The 22914-nt window shown below is 52.5% G+C and overlaps 1 protein-coding gene across 1 annotated transcript in view; it reads right to left on the reverse strand.

Annotated features, from left to right (window-relative positions):
* Nucleotides 1–22659, reverse strand: part of NTN1 (netrin 1) — a 92209-nt gene extending 69550 nt beyond the window's left edge. The window contains exon 1 of the mRNA XM_088523449.1: nucleotides 21636–22659. Within this exon, the coding sequence (XP_088379575.1) occupies nucleotides 21636–22659 (1024 nt within the window). The remainder of the gene's footprint in view (nucleotides 1–21635) is intronic.
* Between the last annotated feature and the right edge of the window lie 255 nt (nucleotides 22660–22914).

Here is a 22914-nt window from a genome sequence, read left to right on the forward strand (position 1 = left end):
GGACTAGGTGATCTCTAGAGGTCCCTTCCAACCTTAACCATTCTATGCTTCTATGACGTTATGATCTTCCTCCCCATTCTGGCAGATGAGGGGAGCAAAGGGCTGCACTGGGACTATGTGGGAGCCTCTCCATGCACCCTGCTTGCCCTGCTGACAAATATTCAGTTTGCAGGTCTGAAGCCCTGCCACTCCAGAAAGCTTCAGGTCCTGCTGTGTGTGCCGAACGCACGGCTGAAATTTTCCCTCGGGCGCAGCCCCGGCAGTGGGAGGCAGCCGGAGCGCCAGCGGAGCGTCCTGGCGCCCCGCGGTGTGCCTGCCTTGGCTGGCTCTGGAGCACCTTGGCAGCCTCTGAATGAAGGTCCCGCCGGCCTTGCTGAGCCAGAAGGTCAGCGGTGCTGACAAGGCGCCACTGCAGCGTGGCAAGTAAAGGCTAAAATCTGATGTTGGAGGGAATGGAGCTCTGACTAAGGCTTCCTCGGAAAATAAAACCACTCTGTTGAGTCTCTCTGCTGGCTTGGAAACCTCCACAGGCCACCTGGAGAGCTGTGCCCTTTGCAGTTTATACAGCAGGCACTGCGCAGGCACGTCACTCTATTTATCCTTGGCATAGTGGGAGCAGGGATGCATTCTCTGGAGCACAGGTAACCGAGCACTGGCATTTTCCATCCTGGGGCTCTGCCCTGCTCCCACTGTGATCAATGGGAATGATTCAATTAAGTCCACAGAGAGACTGCCATCCGCCCTCCCATCAAATTTATCCAGTGCAGAACAAGCAGTTAGAAGCCCATAAATAAATAACAGTATTTTAATATTACTTTTGAATTAATGCCAGTGGGGTTTTTAACTTGTTAATAACCTAGTCTACATGTCCTTCCTTTGCCTGGTGTATTGCATAGGTATTGGATATTTAATGGAAAATAATGCTCCAGCTTCCCTCACAACTATATTCATCATCCCACTGTGAGATACCCTTTGTAGGTCTGAGACAACCCAAAGGGAGCTTTGTGGCTCCAAGGACAACAGAGAAGTCACAGCTTGGAGAGAAGGTTCAGCTCTGTACAGAGCATGATGTTAAGAGGCATGTGCACGTACTAAAAATAGTCACTATGAAAAGCTCCCAAACCCAACTTGGCCCCTATTCCTAGTTTGGCCCAGGACCCAGGTACTCAGGATGCGTAACCTTGGGCAGCTCTTGTATTCAAGGGCTGTCAAAGCTAGGAACCGAAGTAGGAAGGAATCAGGAAGGTCAAGGCATAGGGGTAAATCTCTGCCTGCAGAGAGTTGTGGGATCCTGCTAGGTCAAGGCCATCCAAAAATATCTGGAGCAGTAAAGAGAAGAGCTGAGAAAAGCACTCCGTGAAAGGAGAGATGCTGGGAACCCGAAAGCCTCAAAATGAAGGATGGAGGGAGCTCACAAATGTGAGAGTCGTTCCTGGGCCTCTGCCGAGCATCTGCAGCAGGAGCTGGAGCTGCAGTCTTGCCGACAAGCCTTGCGCTGAGAGGTGTTTTCAGTTGGGCTTGCTGCTTGGTTGGATGTCTGTTTCCCTTGGAAGAGATGCAGCCAAAGCTCTCACCTGTCTTGGCAAGGATGGGAAGTGGCCATGGCCATGTCACCAGAGGAAAAAGTCCCTCTTTCAGACCAACGCACAGTGACAGTGATGCTGGTGAGAGATTGCCTTCTCCTGCCCTTATCTCTAACTCCTGATATAACAGAAGTTTCTTTCCTCTGGTGTTAGTGGAGTCTTTTACTGTTTCTCTTCCTAAGAATAGATAAGTTATGTCAATCGAAACAACCTGAAGAAATAAAAATCAAGAAAGAATACAGCTAACATAATGTTACACCAGACAACCAAACCAGGGTCTGAAAGAAGTAAAGACTCCTGACAGTCCCTGCAGTCTGTTAAACACCATTGCCAGCTTTCTGATCACACCACCATGGTTGGCTATCTGAGTGCCCCTGCTTTAGCTATTGATGTTTAGTGGGATCCTTTCAGCGTTCTTTGGGGAACACAGCATGTTTTGTGCTTTGTGAGGCCATTCAGTATAAAAAATTTTCCTCTTGCAGTTTCCATACTGAGGTATTCCTTTGTAGCTATTTCAGGACAAATGTTTCAGCTCTATGAAGTTATTTTTAATGATAGCACCAAGATGCTGCTCTTCAACAGAAACTTCTGAACCAGTCACTGGAACACAGAATAGAAGGCATGCTGCACTAGCCCGACGTCATTAAGTTGTGTCTTTGCAATCCATTTAGGCCTTTCCCATAAATTTAGAGATGGTTTAAAGCCAAAGTGAACCCTAAGACTAAATCAAAGGGCAAAACAATATCTACACAAACATGTCCATATCAATCCTACAAGGTGTAACAGAGCAACAGCAAAAATATCAGTTAAAAATATCTAAAGACTGAAAAGATGATGGAGAATCAGCCTTAGTTAACTATCAAAATGATGTCGTAGTGTTAACATCCTCATTAAACATTGGAACCTTATTTTCAGTGTTCTAAACAGATTCAATTTCAGCTTGCCTTATTTTGACAGACCAATCAACCACCCACTTTCTTTTGTATCAGTTCTGCTACTAATAATGATTTTTCTGGTCATCTGTACATATGCATGAGGACAGGAATTGACCTATGTCCTTGAAGGGGTACATCAAAAGGCATTGCAAAAGAAGACAATCTGGGGGTTGTTACAGCCGCAAAACACCATTTCACTGTTGGGCAGTTGTATGTCAAAGCCCAGCTGAAACACAGCTTTGAGCAGGAGACCATGATGAACCAATAATTTTCCTCACATCTACAAAAGCGATCTGCATCATATTTATCTCAGGGAGAACCGGGAATCTCCTGCAATTTTGCTTTTATACAAGGATTTGAATTTGCAAGAGATTCAGCCTGCGTATCTGATGAGAAAGGGAAACTCTGGGTCTTACGTTCTATGCTGCTGTTGACAAACTCCACAGCATCTCCTCAGACTGGCAATTTCAGTGTCTAACAGGGTATTGAATCTGGAGTTGTCCAGGAGGTTTCTGTTCTCCATCTATCATTACTCCCTCCTGCAAGGTTGGAAATTGCTGTGGATTTAACTCTATTTTGAGAGAGGGTAGTTCTTGACTCCTGCATGGTTCAATTTCCAACTGCTTTACTCATGGCTTGTGAACCATGGCTTCTACAGGTTTATGGCAGCAGTCGTAGGTCTGCTGCAAACTGGTCCTTCTTGGTTGTTGTAATCCCTAACATACCCAAATCCAGGCTGGAGAGGAGAGCCCAGCTGGATTAGGGAAAAGTGCAGGATGGCCTCTCGCAACGCGCGCCCTGTTCCTGCTCCCCCAGTGCTTCTCCTCTAGTAGGCTGCCTGCGCTTGAGGTTCTGCACTTCATCTTGTTCATAAAACTGATGCTAGGCAGAATACTTGGCTCAGCTCAAGCATGACCCACGGCTATAAATCTGTGCTATTCCCCTTCCTTACGCCCCCACAGAGCTGCTGTCACTGCCCATTTTAAGTTGAAAAACCAAACATGACATTTCCCAGGTGCAGACATGTTAGTCTCCGCTCTCTTTCAGACTTCCTTGGCTTTTCCCTCCTTTTGAAGAGCAAGAGATTTAGCAGGCTCTCCTCCTGAATGGAAACGGTGAGGCAGCGGCCGGGCCGCGGCTGCTGGGGCTGCTCTGACGTGCAGGAGGAAGCGGCTGCCCCATTAAACGGCCGTGCTGAGGAGCAGGGCTGGAAGCCTCACCTGGAGACTGGGGAGGAAGCAAGTTTTCCTTGTTCCAGGGCTGAGAGAGGTGAGGAGCTTGTGGAAGGCTCCCTAGTGCTTGCTGGCTGCAACAAGAGCTCTAGGGAGCTGAGAACATGGGTTGTGAAAGGAGGACAGGGGAGAAAAGTGGGGAGAAGAGCAGATGATGTGGAAAGCAGATCTTGTGGCAAGGCACTAAACTGGACCCAGGGCTTCTGCCCTTGATGTATGATCCCAGCAGGACCAGTATGGCAGAGTCTCAGCTGCATAGTGCTATGGATGGTGGTTGGCAGTGCTCTTCAGGGATGTAATATCCTGGGCCCATGACTTAAGTGGAGTATAGGGAACTTTATGGACTTCTTGCTTTTAGGAAAGGATAGACAAGTTGCAGCATGACTATGAACCAAGCCTTTGGAGCCCAGATGGTCCCAGTCTCTTTCAGGTGCCATCTCTTGCCAGCACCTTTCCAGTCCCAATTAATTTATATTAACAAATGGAAATGTCCCGGATGTGTGATCCATGGAAGAAAAAAGTCCAACAACCTGCTATTACTGCCAACATGATACTAATATTAATTACAAGGATGCCTTCTTTGGTTGAGAGCCCTGTGATAAATGCTACAGAATACACCAGAACGCTATTGCCACATGCCTTCCCAGTACTTAAATATCTCACTCACTGCAGGCTCCCCTTGTAACCATGAAAGGATGAAGGATTTCCAAGAAGGGGGTTCAGAGGGGAAATAAGGTGCTCTTGAGTCATCTCTGGAAGAACATATTTCTCCCAGAGACCACATTGCCAAGAAGTGAATGACAACATTCAACCCTGCTCTAGTGTTGGCTGTAATCCTATTTTGATCAAGTTAGACTAGAGCCCGCTGAGGTCCTTCCCAAACAATATTCCCATGATTCTGTGATCCTGGAAGTACATCATCAAGAGCAAAGATCAAAGACTGAGGCAAGTGCTACCTGGAAATGGTAAACCCTGAGAACACACCATAGATTTTTTTGTTGTTGTTGTTAAAAAAAAAAAAAAGAGCCTCCCAAACTGTACCCCGAGGACAGCAGGTTCTCAAGTGGAGACCACAGTACTAAGCATCCACCTCCTGGATTGCTTCCATAAAACATGCTCTGGCTGGCTGTGGGCCCTACTGATCAACTCAGGGGGACAGAAGAGTTCCCTGCTCCTGTGGCGGCCCTGTGTGATTTTTATAGCTTATCGTCTGCTTGAGCGCCAGAAGCGCTCATGTCTCTCAGAGCTGTGTGGAAGTGGGTCTCATTTATGCAGCTGGTGCCAAAAGACTCCTCTTCAGATAGCACAGTGATAAGAGGTGACTGGGACTCTTTATGACGGTGCTTAAAGAGCTGATGACATTTTTACGAACAAAGTCCCAAGATTACTAGACTTGTTGATTCATCAGAGATGCCAAGACTCTTCCCCAGCTAGCAGACTTCATTCATATACTTCTTATTAGGTGAAATATTCAGAGTAGCCTTTCTCTTCCTTCCTCTCACTCCAAGTTGTCCTCTCCTTCTCCCGACTAGCCTGAAGTCAGATCTGGAGATAACCCCTTTCCTTTGGCTGGGACGTTTTTCCCTTTCACAGTAGGACAGGAGGCTCCCAAAACAGGAACGTCCATGGCTCTGCAGGCTGGAGCTCACCAAATGGAACTGGAAAGCAGGTCTGGATATCAGTCTCATCTTTGAAGCTCAGAAGAGGGAAGCGGGCTGAGGTGTTTACAAGGGCAGTACTGTGCATGGCTTTGCAAGAGCCAGTCCTGCCTCCTTAAAAGATAAGAATGGCTTTGAAAGAATGAGTTAAGCGTTCCTGGATATATGAAGACTTTCTGAGGAGTTTTTTAGTTTTAAATCATGCACAGGGGGCTCTTAAAGAAGCCTGGTAACCAGAGCATAAGAGGCAAATTCTCATCTTAAAACCTGTCTTGAATAGCAGAGACAAAGAGTTCGAATCCCTGCAAGACTTGGCATGCTGGGAGGGGAACAGTGCCCGGGGCAGGGTCATAATTAAAAATAATAACACTGAGCACTTTCAAAGCACTTGGTAAACATGATTAACTAATTAGTCAACTCTTTACTAATTAACCAGTCACAGGACTGGTGTCACTCAATATGTTTAATGATCCGGAGAGGGGTTGAATAGCCAGGGGCAACGTTTGCAGAGGATGCAGTAGCTGCACACAGGCTTGACTGGGGAGGCTGAGATGAGCTCACAGGGAGAAGGAATTTGGACAAGAGGAGACGCTCACTACAGGCACAGACGGGGACAGAAACTCTGTCATGCTACTGAGGACAGAGGTGTCCTCTCTTGGCAATCATCTCCCTACATCTTGCCCTCTTCTCTTGGAAGAGGCAACTTGCAGTGCATTGCCCTTGGATGCCTCTGGCTCAATGTTTGTGCCTCTTTCGGCACATAAGATGCTAACAGGATTTCTCATAGACAGCTGGACTCCTATACAACTTTGCAAATTTTTATTAGCCATCCAGCCTCTGTGAAAAGCCCATGTGTCCTAAGGGAGTCATGGGCATCAGACTTGCATCTAAGAGTGTGCACAGTTTTTATCTGTACCCATTAGAACACAGCACCAACGTGACTGTGTGGTGGGACCATGTTTCAAACAGTGCTCCAGGCTCTCTCACAGGTTGGCTGTAAAAAGCAACAGCTCAGGGTTGTTCATTTAGTGTTCTGTTGGTTGGAGAAGCATCCCTAGCAAGACAGGGAAGGGCACCCTGCTCTTTGAAGACCCTGTTTTCCTGCAGGAGCAGGGCTGAAACTTGCACACCCATCATAATGACGATACACAGTGCTCTGTTTGTCATGACAGGGTATCCCACCTCTTGGAGGCACCATGGAGCACCTGAGAAAAGCACCCTCTCCATTTGCTGTTCTCTGGCCCCTGGTACTTGAGAATTAAGGCTTGCCATCAGGCAAGTGGCTCCTGGTTGAATTACCGGCTTGCCTTTGGGGCAGTGCATGTGTCAAAACTGCAAACACTTGATTCTGCAGTTACCAGGAGAGAAAGAAAGAAAATTCTCCCATGCAGAACAGTGTTTCGAGGTCAATAGAGAAAACCTGTGGCCTGAATACCCAATCTGGGGAGCCTCGGGAGCCTGGCAGAAACATTCGAGGTCTGGGTGTCTGCGTTGTCACACTTGTAGCCAGGTTACCATGGCTCATCCGCAGTGCATCCACACCCCGGGGGGCTGCTGCTCGCCCGCATTCAATGGGTTCCGCTCTTCCAGCATTGAGGAGGACAGTTGATTTGCAGAAGAAAAGCGAGTCCTTAGTGGTCCTGTCATGTCATCACCCCGGGGTTCACAAAGGACCGGGGGCTCAGCCCACATGGCGCTGGCTGCTCGGCCCTGCTGTGCCTGTCCTCTCTCTGTGCCCCGTGTCCCCACTGGACCGGCTTCCTGCTCCCCGTCCCCGCGGCGGTTGAGCACCCACCTTGCTGTGTCCCCCCCAAAGAGGACTTGAAACACCGTCACAGGGACACAGAAAGGGCTGTGCAGTCTTAAATACACCAGTTTGGTAGCGTCACCCTGTACACACGACCTCTTGGGTGCGTGACACCCAGGTAAAGCTGCACTGGGACCCAACGGTCTCTGGATCCACTGATTTGGGCCAGGAGAAACAGGGGAATCCTGCATTTGGGGGAATGTTTCTTCCTCAATGCTTGGTCGGAGACCTGAAGGGAGAACCAAAGCAGAATGTCCAGCTGGAAGCTGTGGGTCAGGGAACCCCACGGGAGCTGCTTGGTGTCCCCTGCACCACCGGGCCCAGACAGTGATTGCAATTCCAGGGCTGTTGCTGCTAGGGAAGGGGGGCTGGGTGCCGCGGCCACTTGTCCCCATCCCCCTCCCCTCCTCCCAGGGGAAGAAAAACGAAATAAAAGCCCCGTTTCTTTAGAAAGCACAGCCTGTCTATGGGAAGGGTCCCTGTATCCATGCAGCTCTCCCGGCCTCCCGGTCCCCTTTGAGTAATCTCACTTCTGGGCCTGAATTCATTCCGACATTGTAAAGGATTAGCTGACCTCTCTTTCAGCGTTTGGTAAGCTTGGGATGTTAAAGCTTCCCCAAAATTAAACTCTCAGGAGTCCCAGCCTTGGGCTGGTTGCAGCGGCGTCAGATTGTCCCCTTGTCCTCGCTAGTGGACAGGGCCACCGATGGCTTCTGTGGGTCACTCCTGCCACCTGCACAACTACAGCCTGGGGAGGAAAATCAGCTGGTTTTCCATGGTAAGAGATGCCTTCAAATCATGCCCTGGAAGCAGGTGTAGGATTTACCCCATCCTGTGGCCACTCTGCGGTGTGAAACAGTTGCACTTGGTGGGTACCTACATTGCTGTGGGCTACAGGACTGCACCGGGTGCAGAGTAGTGTCCTTATAGATAGGAAAATAGGAAAGGAAGGAACATGAATCAGACATGAGAGTTATCAGGGACAAGCTGCCTCTTGGCGCAAAGGAGTGTTCACTCTGAAACCTAACAATGACAGATCTCTTAAATAGCATTTTGCTGCAGAACCCTCTCAGCCTGGGCTGGAGCGTGAGCACTTATGTTGTTCCCAACCTCAGATGTGGCATAGAGACATGTAAAATGCTTCCTGCAGAGCTGGACAAGGAAAACAAATCACACAAAGGGAGAGTGGGGCTTAATCCAAAGCCCACGGAAATCACTGCTTCCCTCCCGCCTGCTTTATCTCACCACCCCCTCTGAACTGAAACATTTTGCATGCAGAAATAAAGAGACTGGTCCAAGCTGCAGAGCAGACATGGGAGCCGACGGTACTCACGATTAAACAGTATTCATTGCCATCACTCTATTATTTCTGCCCAGTTAATCTAAGTTATTTTATAGCAGTTGTGATAGGAGTTGGGGGATGCCACCGTTATCTATCTGTTTATTTATTTATTAATGAGCAGCTACCTTCTAACAGGTCTGATTTACAGACTGCAGCATGATGTGAAAAGTTCTTTTCATTGTTCCCTGTTCCCCCTTTCTCAAGCAGGAGCAGAAGCCGGGAGCTACAGGGGGTAGAGGAAGCACTTCAGGAGCCCGTGCAGAGTTGCAAGTTCCCTGATGGAATAAAATGCATTGGTAATGCCAAAAAAAGAAGCTGTGCCCCAAGACATAAAACAGGATTATTGCACACTGGAGAGAAGGGCTATCATGGGCCACAGCCATGGAGAGCATCTGCTGCAGGCACAGGTCCTTCCAGCCCCCCTGGCACAAGTGATCTCCCAAATATTCTGCAGCAGCTGGAGCTCACACGAGCACTTTGTTGGGCTGGACATCATGTACCTGCGGTGCACTGAACCCCAGCCAGCAGGTCCTGTTGGATCTGTGCATTCAGAGAGGGGGGAAACACAGAGCCTCCTACACTGACGGTGACACAGTGGGGACTGTCACCTGGGCAGAAGGGACTGCAGGGTGAGCCAATCTATGTTTGCAGTTCTGTACAATGCAAAATGCCCCCTTGGCACCAGAGCAGCCATATTAATTGCCCGTGAAAGGAAGCACATCATCAGCCTTTGGGGCTGTGCAATTGCTCAGAAAGCATCTGAAGAAATTAATTCCAAAAGGTGGACATATGGGCTGCAACGCTGAAGCTGGAGCTGCATTTTGCCTCTGGTCACCGAAGCGCATAACTGAGGGCAGAATCTAGGCCAAAAGCATGTTTTCTAGTTCGTGATTTAGACACCTCCATCCACCCGCTGGCTCCTCCCTCTGCACCTGGGAATCTCGGAGGAGCTGTGGCAAGGGAACCCTGGCAGCGGACACGGGACAACCTGTGGGCAGCGGCTGGGACATGGCTGAGCGCCGTGGCCGAGCCCCTGTGCTGCAAGCAGGAATTCACTGGCATGCCTGCAGTGTAGCCGGGCACTTTGCAATATGGAGCGAGCATATAAATGCATGAGAATGGTCCATATGGCCTGGCTAGTGACCGCATGGTGCTCCCCAGGGAGGAAACCCCTTGGGGGTGGAAGGGGACACAGCAAAAGGATGGACACCCTGCATGCATCCAGGTCAGGCCCGAGGCATATCCGCTGCGGAGCCACAGCCTCTTCCCAGGTATCCCCAAGATGCTGCAAAATTTGTTATATTAAGCAATTAGCAGCAGTGCATGCAAGTTTGGGGACCTCCCTCCTGCCAAGGAGCGCATACAAACCGTATCACCCACGATCAACACGAGCTAGTTGGGTTCTGGGGTGTGCATGTATTTATTGCAGATGTGTGGCTGCTTCCCGTGCCCTGGGGTGTGCAGCGCTGCTGGACTGAAGGGAAATGAAGGTCTGCGAGTCTCAGAGCCTCCTCTGTGCAGCGCTGGCCAAAGTCTGCTCTCCCTATTATTAGGGTTGTTATTGTTGTTGTTGTTGTTGTTGTTGTTGTTGTTGTTGTTATGATTATATGCATTGCAGCCCCCTTGGGGTAATGAATAATTTATGACTCTGTCTTTATCCCCTTTCAATGGATTCACTATCCGGGGAGCCTTGCTGAATAATTTGGACTGCTCGTTTTCAAGTGCATGGACTGCTGATAAATTGTCCACTTTTCATTCCTTGGGACATTCATTGGTCACCCAGATCAGGGGATTTCTTTGGTTGTCCCAAACACGTGGTATGGTGTCTGGGATTTTGTCGGGATTTTTTTTTTTTGATTGGGTGAAATTTAGTGAAGTGGAGAGTAATAAATAGCTCATCTGGCGGGAGGTGGATTTCTGTAAAATTAGTTTGTCAAATTTTCCAGTCACATTCTTGTAAATGTGATTTCTCAAGGTGATTTCTCAAAGACTCATGAAAAGTAAATGTTATGCAGTAAATGTAAAAATAAATGTATATTAAATGCTGCTTAATATTTTAAAAGCATTCTTAAGCTTGCTTTTTGAATTAATCAAAGAAAAATACAGCTGATGATTGGGCATATGCCTTGCTCAGTGCTAGCTAGAGAGACCTGGGAGCCTTAGACATGGCTTCATCTTTGTCTAAAATTCTGGGCTAAAATGAATATCAAAAAAAGCTTGTATAGGGGGATATTTTTGACCTAATGGGGATATTTTTGTGCTAAAATAATGAACACTGAGTGTTTGTATTCACCCAGCTCCCTACAGCAGGAGCAATACAGATCCTAGTCACTGTGTGTCCTTGAGGGCAGCATTGCTCCTAGCTTAGGAACATCCCCAAACTCCCATCAGACACATGTTCGCCAGTGTAACCTCAGGCACCAGCATGTTATTCCTGCATTTTGCCATCCCCTGCACTGGAGCACAGGATGGGGATGTTCAACCCATCACTGATGGGGACCTGCAGCTCTGAAGTTTTGCTCCAAGATCTCTGGCTCCATTCAAATCACTAGAAAGTGCCACCTCCAAGCAGCAGGAAGAATTGATGGCAAAACCAAGTGACTCTACAGACCCCTCCCTTACCCTCCCGCTGCTCGACTGCCCCCCGCAAATGTCTCCAAAAGGAGCGGGGCTGAGCATCCCTGCTGGAGCTCCCCTGCACCGTGATGGGGCAGTGCCCGACCCATACCGAGCTCTCCGGCCCCGCTGGGGCTGCATCCCCCACGAAGGGGAGCAGCCAGCGCCGCAGCCTCGGGGGGCTCAGCACCACCCGCCGATTTACGAGCAGCTCCGATTTATGAGCAGCGTGCGAAGGGGAGACACTGGGCCGCTGGGCTACACAATGCGGGAATATTAGCCGCGTTACAAAAACAAACAAACCAAACCCCGCCGGGAGCCCGTTTCATTTATTTCCTTTTGTTCGGTTTTGCTTCAGCGTGAAAGTCGCCCTTTCAAGTCCGGCGGTTGTGTTCCAGCCCCGGCGGGTAGCTGATCCAAGGCGTTACACTGAGAGCTTCCCAATGGCATGTTTGCACAGTTCAATTCATTTCTAAATATTCAGCGGCATTTCCCTCCCTCCTACCCTCCCAGGACTTTCTGCCCAAGAGACGAGGGTGTAAAATACAGGGCTGGGGATAGTGGTGCACAGAGCCTTTGTGTGCAAACACAAGCTGCTGTTTGTATTTGCCTTCACACTGTCAGAGCGCAATTGTGTGCACGGCAATCCTGACTACCAGGCTGCTTTCAATATCCGCTCAGCCATCACCGCTGCCAGAAAGACGCTCCCCCTCCCCACTCACTTTGAAGCAAAGTGATTTAATTTCATGAGACTTTTGGTAATCATGTTACGATCTCCATCATTAACCAGAACCGACTCCCCGTTGCAAGAAGGCGGGCAAAAAGGCAGGGTGAGCAGCTTGGCTTGGTACAGCCTGTGTCACGAGAGCGAGGCAGAACACGCCATGGCTCCTGGGCTGGTTCTGCAATGCCTATCAGATGGTGCTCAAAAGCTATGGCCTCTTTCCAGTGATGGACAAGATCAGGGTTTGTCCAGCTCAAAGGAAGATGCTCCATGGGCATGGAGATGCCCCGTAGTTGAGACCCAACTCAAAGCTCTTGATGAGCTCTCCTGGGGAGATGCCCAAAGTTGTGAGCATGGGAGAGCCTTGCCTGGGACCTGGACCTGAACACAGCTGACCAAATCCTGAAGTGGGTTTGTAGCAAGAAGAGGAGCCAAGAGCCAGGGATGGGTTTCAGATATTAATTACAGGTGACAGAGCTAACCCCAGGTGGGAGGTGCTGGGCTGTGAGGTGTCTGTTCAAGGCTGGCAGAGGGGCCGCAAGGCCATGAGAACCCTGCAACCTTCAGAGCTGGAGGCTGGATATGTCACTCAGACACCCATGGATCTGCCCTGCAAATCATCGCCAAGGTTCATGTCTCATCTGCCTCTTCCTACTCATTCCCACGTCACTGTACACAGGGCTCAGCCCAGCTCAAACCATCTCCTGAACAGCCCCAAACCATGTACCGGGTCCCAAACGAAAGGCTACCTAGCACTTCTGATGCTGGGAGAGCAAATCCAGGTCTTTCAAGGGGCTGCTGGACCTGCCCAGCAATCCTAGGTGGGTAAAAAAAGCCCTCTTATTCCAAGCAGATATTTCATCCTGTATCTCTAAATCAATATGGCCTGAGCCTCACTGACTGCCTGAGACTGGACACTAAATATCCAAGTGGATAACATTAGGGGACATTAATTCAGCCCATGGAGGTACTATGAAAAAAACGGTCAGACTCAGTCAAAATGAAGCACAGATCACGGCGATACACACAGCACTGCAGACTGCAGCCTGGTAGGGATCAGGGTGATGAATGGCTTAGGAATACCATGGGGAAGATGACACGGAGTCCTCATCCGTCTTTCCATCCCAGTTTGTGGAGTGCAGAGATGGGCAGAAAAGCAGTGATGAGGGACGGAGCAGCCACAGAGCATCCTCGCCAAAGCTGGGATGTGCCACTGATGCTGATGTGGTAGGTGGGCAAGGGCAGAGCCCAGCCAGTGCTTCCCCTCATTGCTGTGGCCCCTTCCTGGATTCCCACATGGGACAACGGGAACCAAATCCCGTTGCCCCCCCCACACCGTGAGAAACCAGGGAACAGTCTTCCCTCTTCATTGCTGTTGAATCTGCTCACTCACTTGTCAGTGGGGTTTTCCATCCCAGCATTACCCAACAGTGGGTCAAAATTTGCCTTAAAACAGAACATGCATATCCCAACCATTCACTGTGTGCTCCAGTGACCGGTCACTCCTGCTCTGAATCATCTCTACCCTTTTCAGGGTGAACCTGTGGGCTGGCAAGTGAGTGCAAGAAGTGTGGTGCTCAGGTCAGATTTGGCTGTTTTGGCCCTTGAGGGAACAAGGACACAGGGCACATCCCTCTTAAGGGACATCCCTCCCTGGGTGATACCAGTCATTCCTTCCCTTCATTTACAAGATGCTTTTGGAAATGTTGGGAAATAAAAGGCCTGCCTGCTTGCAGGACACGAGCTCAAGCAGCTCTGCATCTGCTGCATGCTCTGCTTTTTGCATCCCTCTTTACTGGTAGCATTGCTTCATGTGGGAAGACTACTTTGGGCAGAAAGAAATCCACTCATCGATTAGGGTCCTGGCCAACTCTCAGGCCTGCTCCATCCCCCGTTCCTGGTCCTCGGACACCCACTTTGTCAGAGCCCAGTTTTTTTAGATATACCCCCAGAAAGGCCACCCTTTTTCCCCTCCTCCTTGCTCATCCTCTGCCTCCTGACTCAAACTCCTGCTCAGCACAGTCTGTGCTCCCTAGGGATGCCGGACCCTGTTCTGACGAGCGGCTCCACTTCTTCTTATTGCTAATTACTGCTGACGAACACACAGTGCTCAGCTACGAGAGACTGGGGTGGTCAAACCTGGTGGTTCCACTCGCTTGACCTCTTGCTGTGGTGTCTTGTAGCCTCCCGGCTGCACCGGCTCAGAGCAGGAAAAGCCTCCTTGTCTTGTTATCAGTCCCCTGGGCATCCTAATCCCCCTATAAATGAAAGCAATTACGCAGATATCTTTTTAAAAGCCTGTCACTTCAACCAGGCAGCAGTGTCAGAGCTGCGAGGGGATCGTGGTGGTGTGTGTTAGCTGGGGTAAAACACGGCCACCAGATCCAGCCCAAACACCAAACTGCATCAGAGGACACTTTGGGCCTGCTCCTTTGCAAGACGCATAGACAGCTCTGCAGTCTGAGACCTGCTAAACTTGTGACTGTGGCAGCTATGCTGGGGGCAAACCCGCGCCCTGGTGAGCCACGGCACTTGGGGAGGTCAAACACTGTGTTTGGTGGGTTCTGGAGCTCTTTGGGGCTTATTTTTGCCATTTGCCTGCAGCACAGGGCTAAATGACCCATGCCGTGCTCTGAAGGTTTCCTACTTTTGCAGGTTGCTTCCTCCTGTACACTTCGCAAAGGAATGCTGGGGAAGAAACACCTCAAAGCTGCTCCAAACAGAGCTGTCCTCCAACAGGTCCCCAGGAAATCCACTCCACTTGCAGGGCCCAATACCAGCACGTGTCTCTATAGATCCATCGGAACCTCCAAAAACCCTGCAGCAAACTGCAGGGTAGCTCAGAAAGAAGACGGAGGGACCTAGGGCCAACGCGGGAAGCAGCTCCCGCAGCCAGAAAACTTTCCCCAATCCTAAGGGCAAAGAGGAAAAGTGTCCAGAATATATGAAAGTGCTCACATTTCTGAACTGCTCCCACTTAACAGGCCAGGTAGGAAAGCTGAAGCCTCAGGAGAGGTTTTGAAAGCCCAATCCTTGGAGGCAACGGAAATTCGGGATACTTTCCAATCCATCCTCATAGAGACAGGATGTCCCACTCGTCAGTCCATGGGGGCTGCTGAAGCAAGGGTAGCGTAGGCTGAATAAGGATGACATGCTTAGGCCCAGAAAGTGGAGGGCAGAGATTAGCCGTGGACAAGCTCAAGGGAAGGCAAGTGTCCAACCCAGAGTGCCAAGCCTGGTTTTGTTTTAGCCTTAACTGTGCTTTTTTGTTTGTTTGTTTGTTGGTGTAAAAACCTTTCTGTTGGAAATCAGTTTAACTTTAAGCTTCCTGAGAAGAAAAGCCTGTGAGAAAGCTCTGCCCGTGCAAGGCCCGCTTGGGAGGCTACAATGGGAAGCCCGGCGGCTTACGGGCCCATATTTCTATGGCTACAGCACCCATCTGCTCAGCAATACAATGTCGCCCATATCTTGATGCAGAACCACCCGCTGGGAGCTGAACCAGGAGCCGGCGCCTGATTATGGAGGGTGCAGAGGCCCCGCAGCTCCACAAGGGCAGCTGGCAGCCGAGAGGCCCGAGCGGCTCCGCTGCCGCCTTGTGCTGCGCTACCAGGGAAGCTGCCCCCGCCGCGGTGCTGCCCCAGGTCCGAGGGCAGAGAGAATTGCAGGGACCATGTGGGCCACCCTCCTCACCGAGGTCTTTACAAGGGCACTTAGGTGCTCTGACCAGTTCCTGTGTCTCCACAGGAAACAGAGGGGAAATGGGTGCAATGGATGCGACCCTGCTCATACTGGTGCCTGCCCGCTCTGGTGGCCCTACCTCCCTCTGCTCTCTGCTCTGCTGGACACAGAGCCCCTCTCACCCTCTGTCCTCTCAGAGACAGACCTTTTGCCAAGCCCTGAAGTGCCACAGGAGAGAAGACATCATGAAAGAAAGGGAACTGCCGCCTTTCAGCCTCTGCCAGCTGTGGTCTATGGGTAGCTGGCCATCTCTGTAGCATTTCATGCCCTGACATCCCTCCGTAAAGCAGAAGCCCTTCATGGATCCTCTCTGGACCTCCAGCTCTGCTACCCAGTTTTTCCTGATATGCCTCAGCTCCTGTGAACTGTTGCAACTCTTGGGAGGCCCCTGAAGTTTCAGCAAATCACCCAGGCTCACCATCATCCAGGTCTCACCAAACCAGCATCTGCCGGATGTTTTACGCTCCCTTGAGAGAGCTTCACGCTGGGCAGATGGTTCCTTGGCTGAAGTGGGTGGCTATTTCAATGCTTGCCTGCCCATTCCCCCATCTCAAGTACCTCTTTCTGTGCTGTCCCATAGGGTATCTGCAACACCTCAGATCTTCCATGTGATTGCAAGGACCGTGTGCTTAGAAGAGCAAGTGGATAGACACCCACATGTATGAGACCTGCAGAACTGAGAGGCAAGAGAGTACAAGGACATCTCTGCCATGCAGTTCCAGATGGACCAAGCCCCCGTTGCTCTCGCTGTCTCCATCGCCATGGGGAGCTGTGTGGTCCCATCGTATGGCACCGAAGGAGTTGTAAGCCCCTCACCTTGCTGCCTCTCACCCCAGGGCACTTCAGTGACCACCATGAAGGTCCTTATGGCCTCTCTAGCAGCCGGGAAATGGCTGTGGACACACTCTGATGAGAAAGAGGGATCAATACTACCAGCGTGACCCTTCCTCTTATTTAAAGGCAAAAAGAAACTCTTGCAGAACAGCCCAGCACCTGCAGGGCTGACTCAGGGAGCCAGCTTACACACAGGAGGAGAGCCATGAAGATACTTTAAGTGAGAAGATTAACATGGGCTAAAGAATCAGGATTACCAAGGCTTAATAAGGGACACCAAGAATTCCCGGAGAGAAAATCCTACAGCCCCTAGATCCCTCTGCAGGAGCGGAGCAAAAAAAGCACTGTGCCGTGGCGCAGCCGGGCTGCACGCTGCGCTCCTGGAAGGATTTGGTTTCCTTGATTGCGGTGAGGATGGAGAGGAGCCCAACAGCTGCTTTAGTTAACACTGCCTTGCGAATCTCTCCCCGAACTGCCACGGAGATGGGAAAGCTCCAGCCCCAGGTTTGCCTGGGAGGAAGCTTTTCATTAGAAGTGTTTGGCAGTCTGCTCCACAGTTGTTACTGGTCCCTTCAGCCTGCGATGGAGTTTTTGAGCTGGGGGAGAGAATTGCTAGCAAATTGCTCTGGCATCAGAGCAGCCCAGGCCTGGAAATGCTCCTGCAGCACACAGCACAGCCCCTGCCTAACACTGGGATCCACCCATCCCTTGTGCCAAATGCCATATCTGAAAACACAGTATGTTTCCTTTTTTTCTCCCAGTAATTCAACTTGTTATTGTTAATGTTAAACACTCTCTAGGCATAATGCAAGGCCAAAATTGGAGCGCCTGGAAGCACCACTGTTATCAGGAAAATGTGCAGGTGCCAGGCACATCTCCTGTCCCCGTGGGGAAGCGGTGCAGAAATGCCCGACACAGCGCTGGGCATTTCTCAAATGCCTAGCAGGGAACGGCAGTACCTGTTTATCTGGTAGCGCTTTCCCTGGCCAACGCAAATGCAGAGGTATTTAATGCAACCTAAAGGGAGTTTTTAAAAGCGTTCTGCGGCAGTTCACATCTGTGCTTATTTCTAGCACTCAAAATAATACTATGGCTCATGGAAAGTTGGGGAACAGCATTGATTGCAATTTACTGATGATGCTAAATCTGCTCAAAGCTCAGGTCCCTGGCTACATTTTCATGTGTTTACAGAAGCTCCCTGGGCTCCGAAGACTTTCTGGATTTTTTTTTTATCTCAGCAGTTTCCTCTAAAAAAAAAAAAAAAAAAGAGAGAGAGAGAGATCTGGAAGCTTCGTCAGGATAAGACATGTTGGAAACATGGAGCTTAGGTTAGGCTGACCCAGATCTAAACATAGCAGACCCAAAGCTGCAGGGTGTCCATGCGGGAGAGACAGAGGCTGGAGGAGAGACCCTCCATCCCAGCTGACTATACTGAGCGATTGCAACAGCTTGCCTCGAAGTTGTGTCCTCCCCGGGCACGTTAGCTCCCAGGCACTCTGCCAGAGCCAGACTGCTAGCCTAAACCCTCTGGGATAAGTTTTTTGCCAGGTGAAGTTGATGAGAATCTCTATCAGTGAAAAGCTCTGCTGACCAGGATCCTTTCACAGGATCAGGTCCCTGGGAATCATTTCCCTGAGCCAGACCCCATCCTTTCCATGTACCGTGCCCAGGCATTTGCAGGCAGCAAGAAGTGATAAAGAAAAACTATATCTGTCTAGGGAAAAAAATATTCCCATGGGAAATTTTGACTTTTTGTCGAAAAAAAAAAACGTGTTTCTTATTTCAGCCCCCAGTAAGTGTGAATAGGAACAAAGATTAGGGTTTTGGCAGTGGGAATGGACTTATCGAATATAACACCCAAATTTCGAGCAAAGCAGACATGTTCTGTCACTTTTCACACTGGTTCAAAACCCTATTTTCCAGGGAGAAAAAAAAATGAGTGAAAAAAACTCATCCAATTCTCACACCGCTTGTTGTGGCAAATTCAGATAATTTGGTTAATTCACCTGCAACTTCACCACTGTTGTTAAAAAGCATCTCTTGGCCTTTAGCTTTACTTTCTCAATACATTGAGGATCATTTCGGAGTGTGGCCAACAGCATCACCATAAGCAGCCATGGATTTTAACTCTACTCGTCCCCCACCTCTCCCTTGGCCTGGAGCTGTGGCCTTTGGGCAGCCACAAATCCTGACTTTTCTCTGGATTCGGGTGAGAAACCAGGGTGGGCTGATGGTCACGAGCAAGTGGGTGGGAACTGAATGGGGTTATTGTGATCTTTATCTGGGGGGATTATTCTGGGCAGCGTAGGCTCGGCGGGGCAGCAGAGCCATTTAGTTGTGGTTCATGTTGCAGAATGATAGGTATGGACTGAGGCATTATAGCAAAAACGGACACAGGGATAGTGCTTTATAGCGACTTTACCTCTGCAGAGCAATAGGGCAATCCCTTCCCAATAAGTTCTGAAAAAAAAAGAAAAAAAAAGAAAGAAAAGAAAAACAGTGAGACCTGTGCCTGAAATAAAAAGCCTGGCATAGAGTCGTGCTTCATTGGAAACTGGGAACACGTTTCCTTTTCCTCGGAAGTAAATTGGAAGCAAGAAAGATATGAAGTACCACAACACATTTCATATACAGTGGAATTACTGTACCGTTTTCAGGAGCGCTTGAGAGACCTGCAATCCTTAGCGAGACCAAGGGTCCGGCGGTGATCCCGGACATCCCAGCACCTCACCGAATTGCCATTTCGTTTGTTTGCTTATTTGATTGATTGATTGATTAATTGCTCGGCACTGATGATAGCAATAACTCTCCTGGTGGGAGCTCATCCGTGCCCATGAAGCGGGACTGCCGGAGCGGGCTCCCGGTGACGGCGAAGCGCCGGGCTGCACCGGGCTGCACCGGGCAGAGCTGGGCTGCGGGGGGAACCTCCCGGGGCAGCTGCGGGCAGGGAGACCTCGCAGGCGGCGGAAGAAAGAGAAACCGGCCACTTTCGACATGCCTACACGCTTAATGACGCTAATCCCCGGACCAAAAAAAATAAAGAAAAGAAAAGAAAAGAAAAGAAAAGAAAAGAAAAGAAAAGAAAAGAAAAGAAAAGAAAAGAAAAGAAAAGAAAAGAAAAGAAAAGAAAAGAAAAGAAAAGAAAAAAGAAAAGAAAAGAAAAGGCACTTGCCGGGCGGCGGCTCCGGAGGGCAGGGGAAGCGCCGCGGGCAGGGCCGGGGCGGGCGGCTCGGCCCGCGGCGTTAGTGGGAAGCGCGGCGGTGGCCCCGCTCCAGCCGCTGCCGGGCAGCGCAGATAGATCACGGCTCGGCGCTGTTTACACACCCGAGCGGCACTCACCGCCGTCACCGCGGGCCCCGGGAAATGCCATTTCCCCGCCGCTTAACCCCCCGCTGCCCGCGGCCCCGGCGCCGCTCCCGCTCCGCCCCGACGTGAGGGCGGCCGAGCCGCAGCCCGGCGGGCGGCTGAGGCTCCAGGGCCGCCTGCCGTATCCCCTGGTAGAGCATCCCCCGGCGGGACCGGCCACCGGCACCTCCCAGCGCCGCCGTCCGCGTGGGTCCCGGTGCCACGGGGCAGCCCCGGGCCAAGTCGCCGCGGCCGCTGCCGGCCTCGGCGTTAAGACTCGGCTCGCGAGAAAATCGCGCTCTTTACAAGAGACACGTCTGAATGTAATTTGGGGGAAAAAAGATGGAAAAGTAAGCAAGCAAGAAAGAAAATAAAGAAAAAGCCCAATCCCAAACCAAACCGATCGGCGAGGTTTTATCTACCGGCGGAGCTGCAAATGTTTTGGAAGACGGAGCCTTGTTTTCGGCGTAAACAAGGCGGCTGCGGGTGAGAGGGGGAAGCCGCGGGACCGAGAGCGCCGGCCAGGGACGAGGCGGCGGCGAGAACGGGACAAACTTTCACCGTGGCGAAGAGAGAACCGGCCGCGTGAAAGGGAGCCAGGGACGGAGAGGGGAAGGTTGGGAGGAACCATCAGCGGGATTTGCAGGGCTGCGAGGAACAGCTACAAACTCCTCTGCCACCCGGGACGGAGGCGAGGGCTACCCCACGAGGACGAGATTTGGACTTATTTAGCGCCAGGACGGTGCGGATTCCTCGTCCGAGACGGAGCGAACCGGTTGCTGCCCGCAGCGCGCTGCTGGTTCTCATTTAGCCGCGGGGCTCGTCCAAGCGCCGCCACCGCGCAGCCAGCCCGGACCGACCGCGGCAGCGCAACCTCCGCGCGGCCCCGCGGACCGCGGCCCCGCTGCTGCCGGGCTCCTCGCCGCTCCGAAGGCGCTGCCCATCCAGCGAGCCGGACTCCTGGCGCTGCAGAACCGCCCTCGTCCTCTTTCCGTCTCCGAGGGGGATCTGAGCCCGCCCGCCTGTTCAGGCGCCCTGGCCCCGAGGCGAGGGTTCCGCCGCCGGCTCCGCGCCCGGGAGGGAGCAGCGCTCCCCGCTCCGCGCCGTTCCCGGGGCCGCCTGCCCTCCAGTCAGCAGGAGACACCCTTCCTAGCGAGCCAGGGATCCTCCGCGCACCTCTGGGTGTTTTCGCGCAAAAACTGCCTTCCCGCGACCCTCTCTGCCCTGTCCTGAGCTCCCAAATGTCTTGGTGTCTCCTGCCCCGAGCTTCCGAGTTGCTCGTTGTTCCCCGCTCCGCGCTCCCAGAGCCCCGTGATGTCGTCAACCCGGCACTCCTGCGGTGTCCCTTGCTCTGCACTCCCGGGACCCTCGGTACCCCCTGCCTTGCCCTCCCGGGTCCTTCGGTTTCCGTCTTCTTACGTCTCCGAGTTCCTCGGTGTCCCCTGCCCTGAGCTCCTGCGCCACGGTGTCCCCTGCCCTGAGTTCCCTAGTGACTCGGTGTGTCTTGTCCTGAGCTTCTAAGTGCCTTGATATCCCCCGCTCAGTGCTTCAGGGTGTCTTGGCGTCCCCTCTGTTGTCATAAATTTCTGCGTACCTCAGTGTCCTCGTCCTGACCTGCTTTCTGCGTCCCTGGATGTTCCTGCACTGCTCTCCGTGTCCCCGAATGCCCGCCTACCCTGAGCTCCGCATCCCTGCCGTGCGCTTCTGCGTCCTTCAGGGTCCTTCGCCTTGCCCTGCACTTCTGAGTCCCTCGATGCCCTCGTCCCGTCCGGCGCCCGCGCGTGACCGTGTCCCCAGCGCGCCCTCGCAGCAGCCACTCACCCACGCACTCGTTGGCCTCCCGCGCCGTCGCCCTCTGCCAGGGCCGGTCGTAGTGGAAGGGCTTGCAGCGGTCGCACTCGGGGCCGGCCGTATTGTGCTTGCAGTCGCACACCAGGTTGTCGTCGCGGTCGCGCACGCAGCGTGATGCGTGGCCGTTGCACTTGCAGCGGCCACCGACCTGCAAATCGGACACGGCGTAGAAGTAGGAGTCGCGGGCGAGCTCGGAGTCGTCCTCGTTCTCGTCGCCGAAGGTGTGCAGGCGGCTGAAGGTCACCTTGATGTCGGTGGCCGTGACCCAGTCCTGCAGCACGGGCGAGTTGTCGAAATCGTGGGCCGTGGGGCGGCCGTCCAGGGTGCTGAAGGCGATGAGGCCGCCGGAGAGGGGCCGCATGTCGGTGTGTGAATCGGTGCAGATGGCCTCCTGCTCGTTCTGCTTGGTGATGGTGGCGCGGCTGGGCTTGTTGTACATCTTGCGGCACTGCGTGGAGTAGAACTGGAAGGGCACCCAGGTCTTCCCGTAGTCCATGGACTTGTAGATGGCCATGGACTCGGGGCGCGGCGAACAGAACTGCAGGCTCACGTAGGTCACCTCGAACTTCTTGCCGAGGGACAGCGTGAGGGTGACATTGTGCGGGTACTGCACGTAGCTGTCGGACTGCCAGCACGTCAGGTTGTGCGGGTTGTTGAGGTCCGTGAGGAAGGAGGGCGGGTGGGCGCGCTTGGGGTCGGAGGCGTTGCAGAGGTGGCAGGAGCGGAGCTGCTCCTCGCCCTTCTCCGTGACCACGCAGTAGCGCGACGGCGGCTTCCCGCAGGTGCTCGACACTTTCACCTCCTTGCCGAAGGCCGAGTTGACGAAGTCGGGGATGCAGCGGCGGGGCAGCCCGTGCTCGTCGTAGCAGGGGTCGGGCTGCGCCGTCTGCACGGCGAACATGCTCATGCCGGGGTAGCCGCCGCGCAGCGGCTGCGCCAGCCACGCAGCGGCCAGCAGCAGGGCGAGCGGCGCCTCCGCGCCCTTCCGCGGCATCGTGCGGCCGCCGAGCTGCGCGACACCACGGAGAGGGGCGGCCGCCGAGCGGGGCGTCGAGAGCCCGCCGAGCTCCGCAGCCCCACGGCGCGGCGGGGGGGACAAGGGGGCTGCCTCTGCCGCGCCGCTCCGCGGGGCAACCTGGCGGAGGAGGCGGCTCACGGAGCCCGGAGCATTCCCCGCCCCGGAGCCAGCCCCGCGGAGAAAGGGAGATCGCGGCGGCGACAGCACCACAAAAGTGCCGCTGGCGGCGGG

This window comes from Tinamus guttatus, unplaced genomic scaffold (genome assembly GCF_059628265.1).
Source record: "Tinamus guttatus ecotype Peru unplaced genomic scaffold, ASM5962826v1 Tinamus_guttatus_pri_ptg000188l, whole genome shotgun sequence".
Lineage (NCBI taxonomy): Eukaryota > Metazoa > Chordata > Aves > Tinamiformes > Tinamidae > Tinamus > Tinamus guttatus.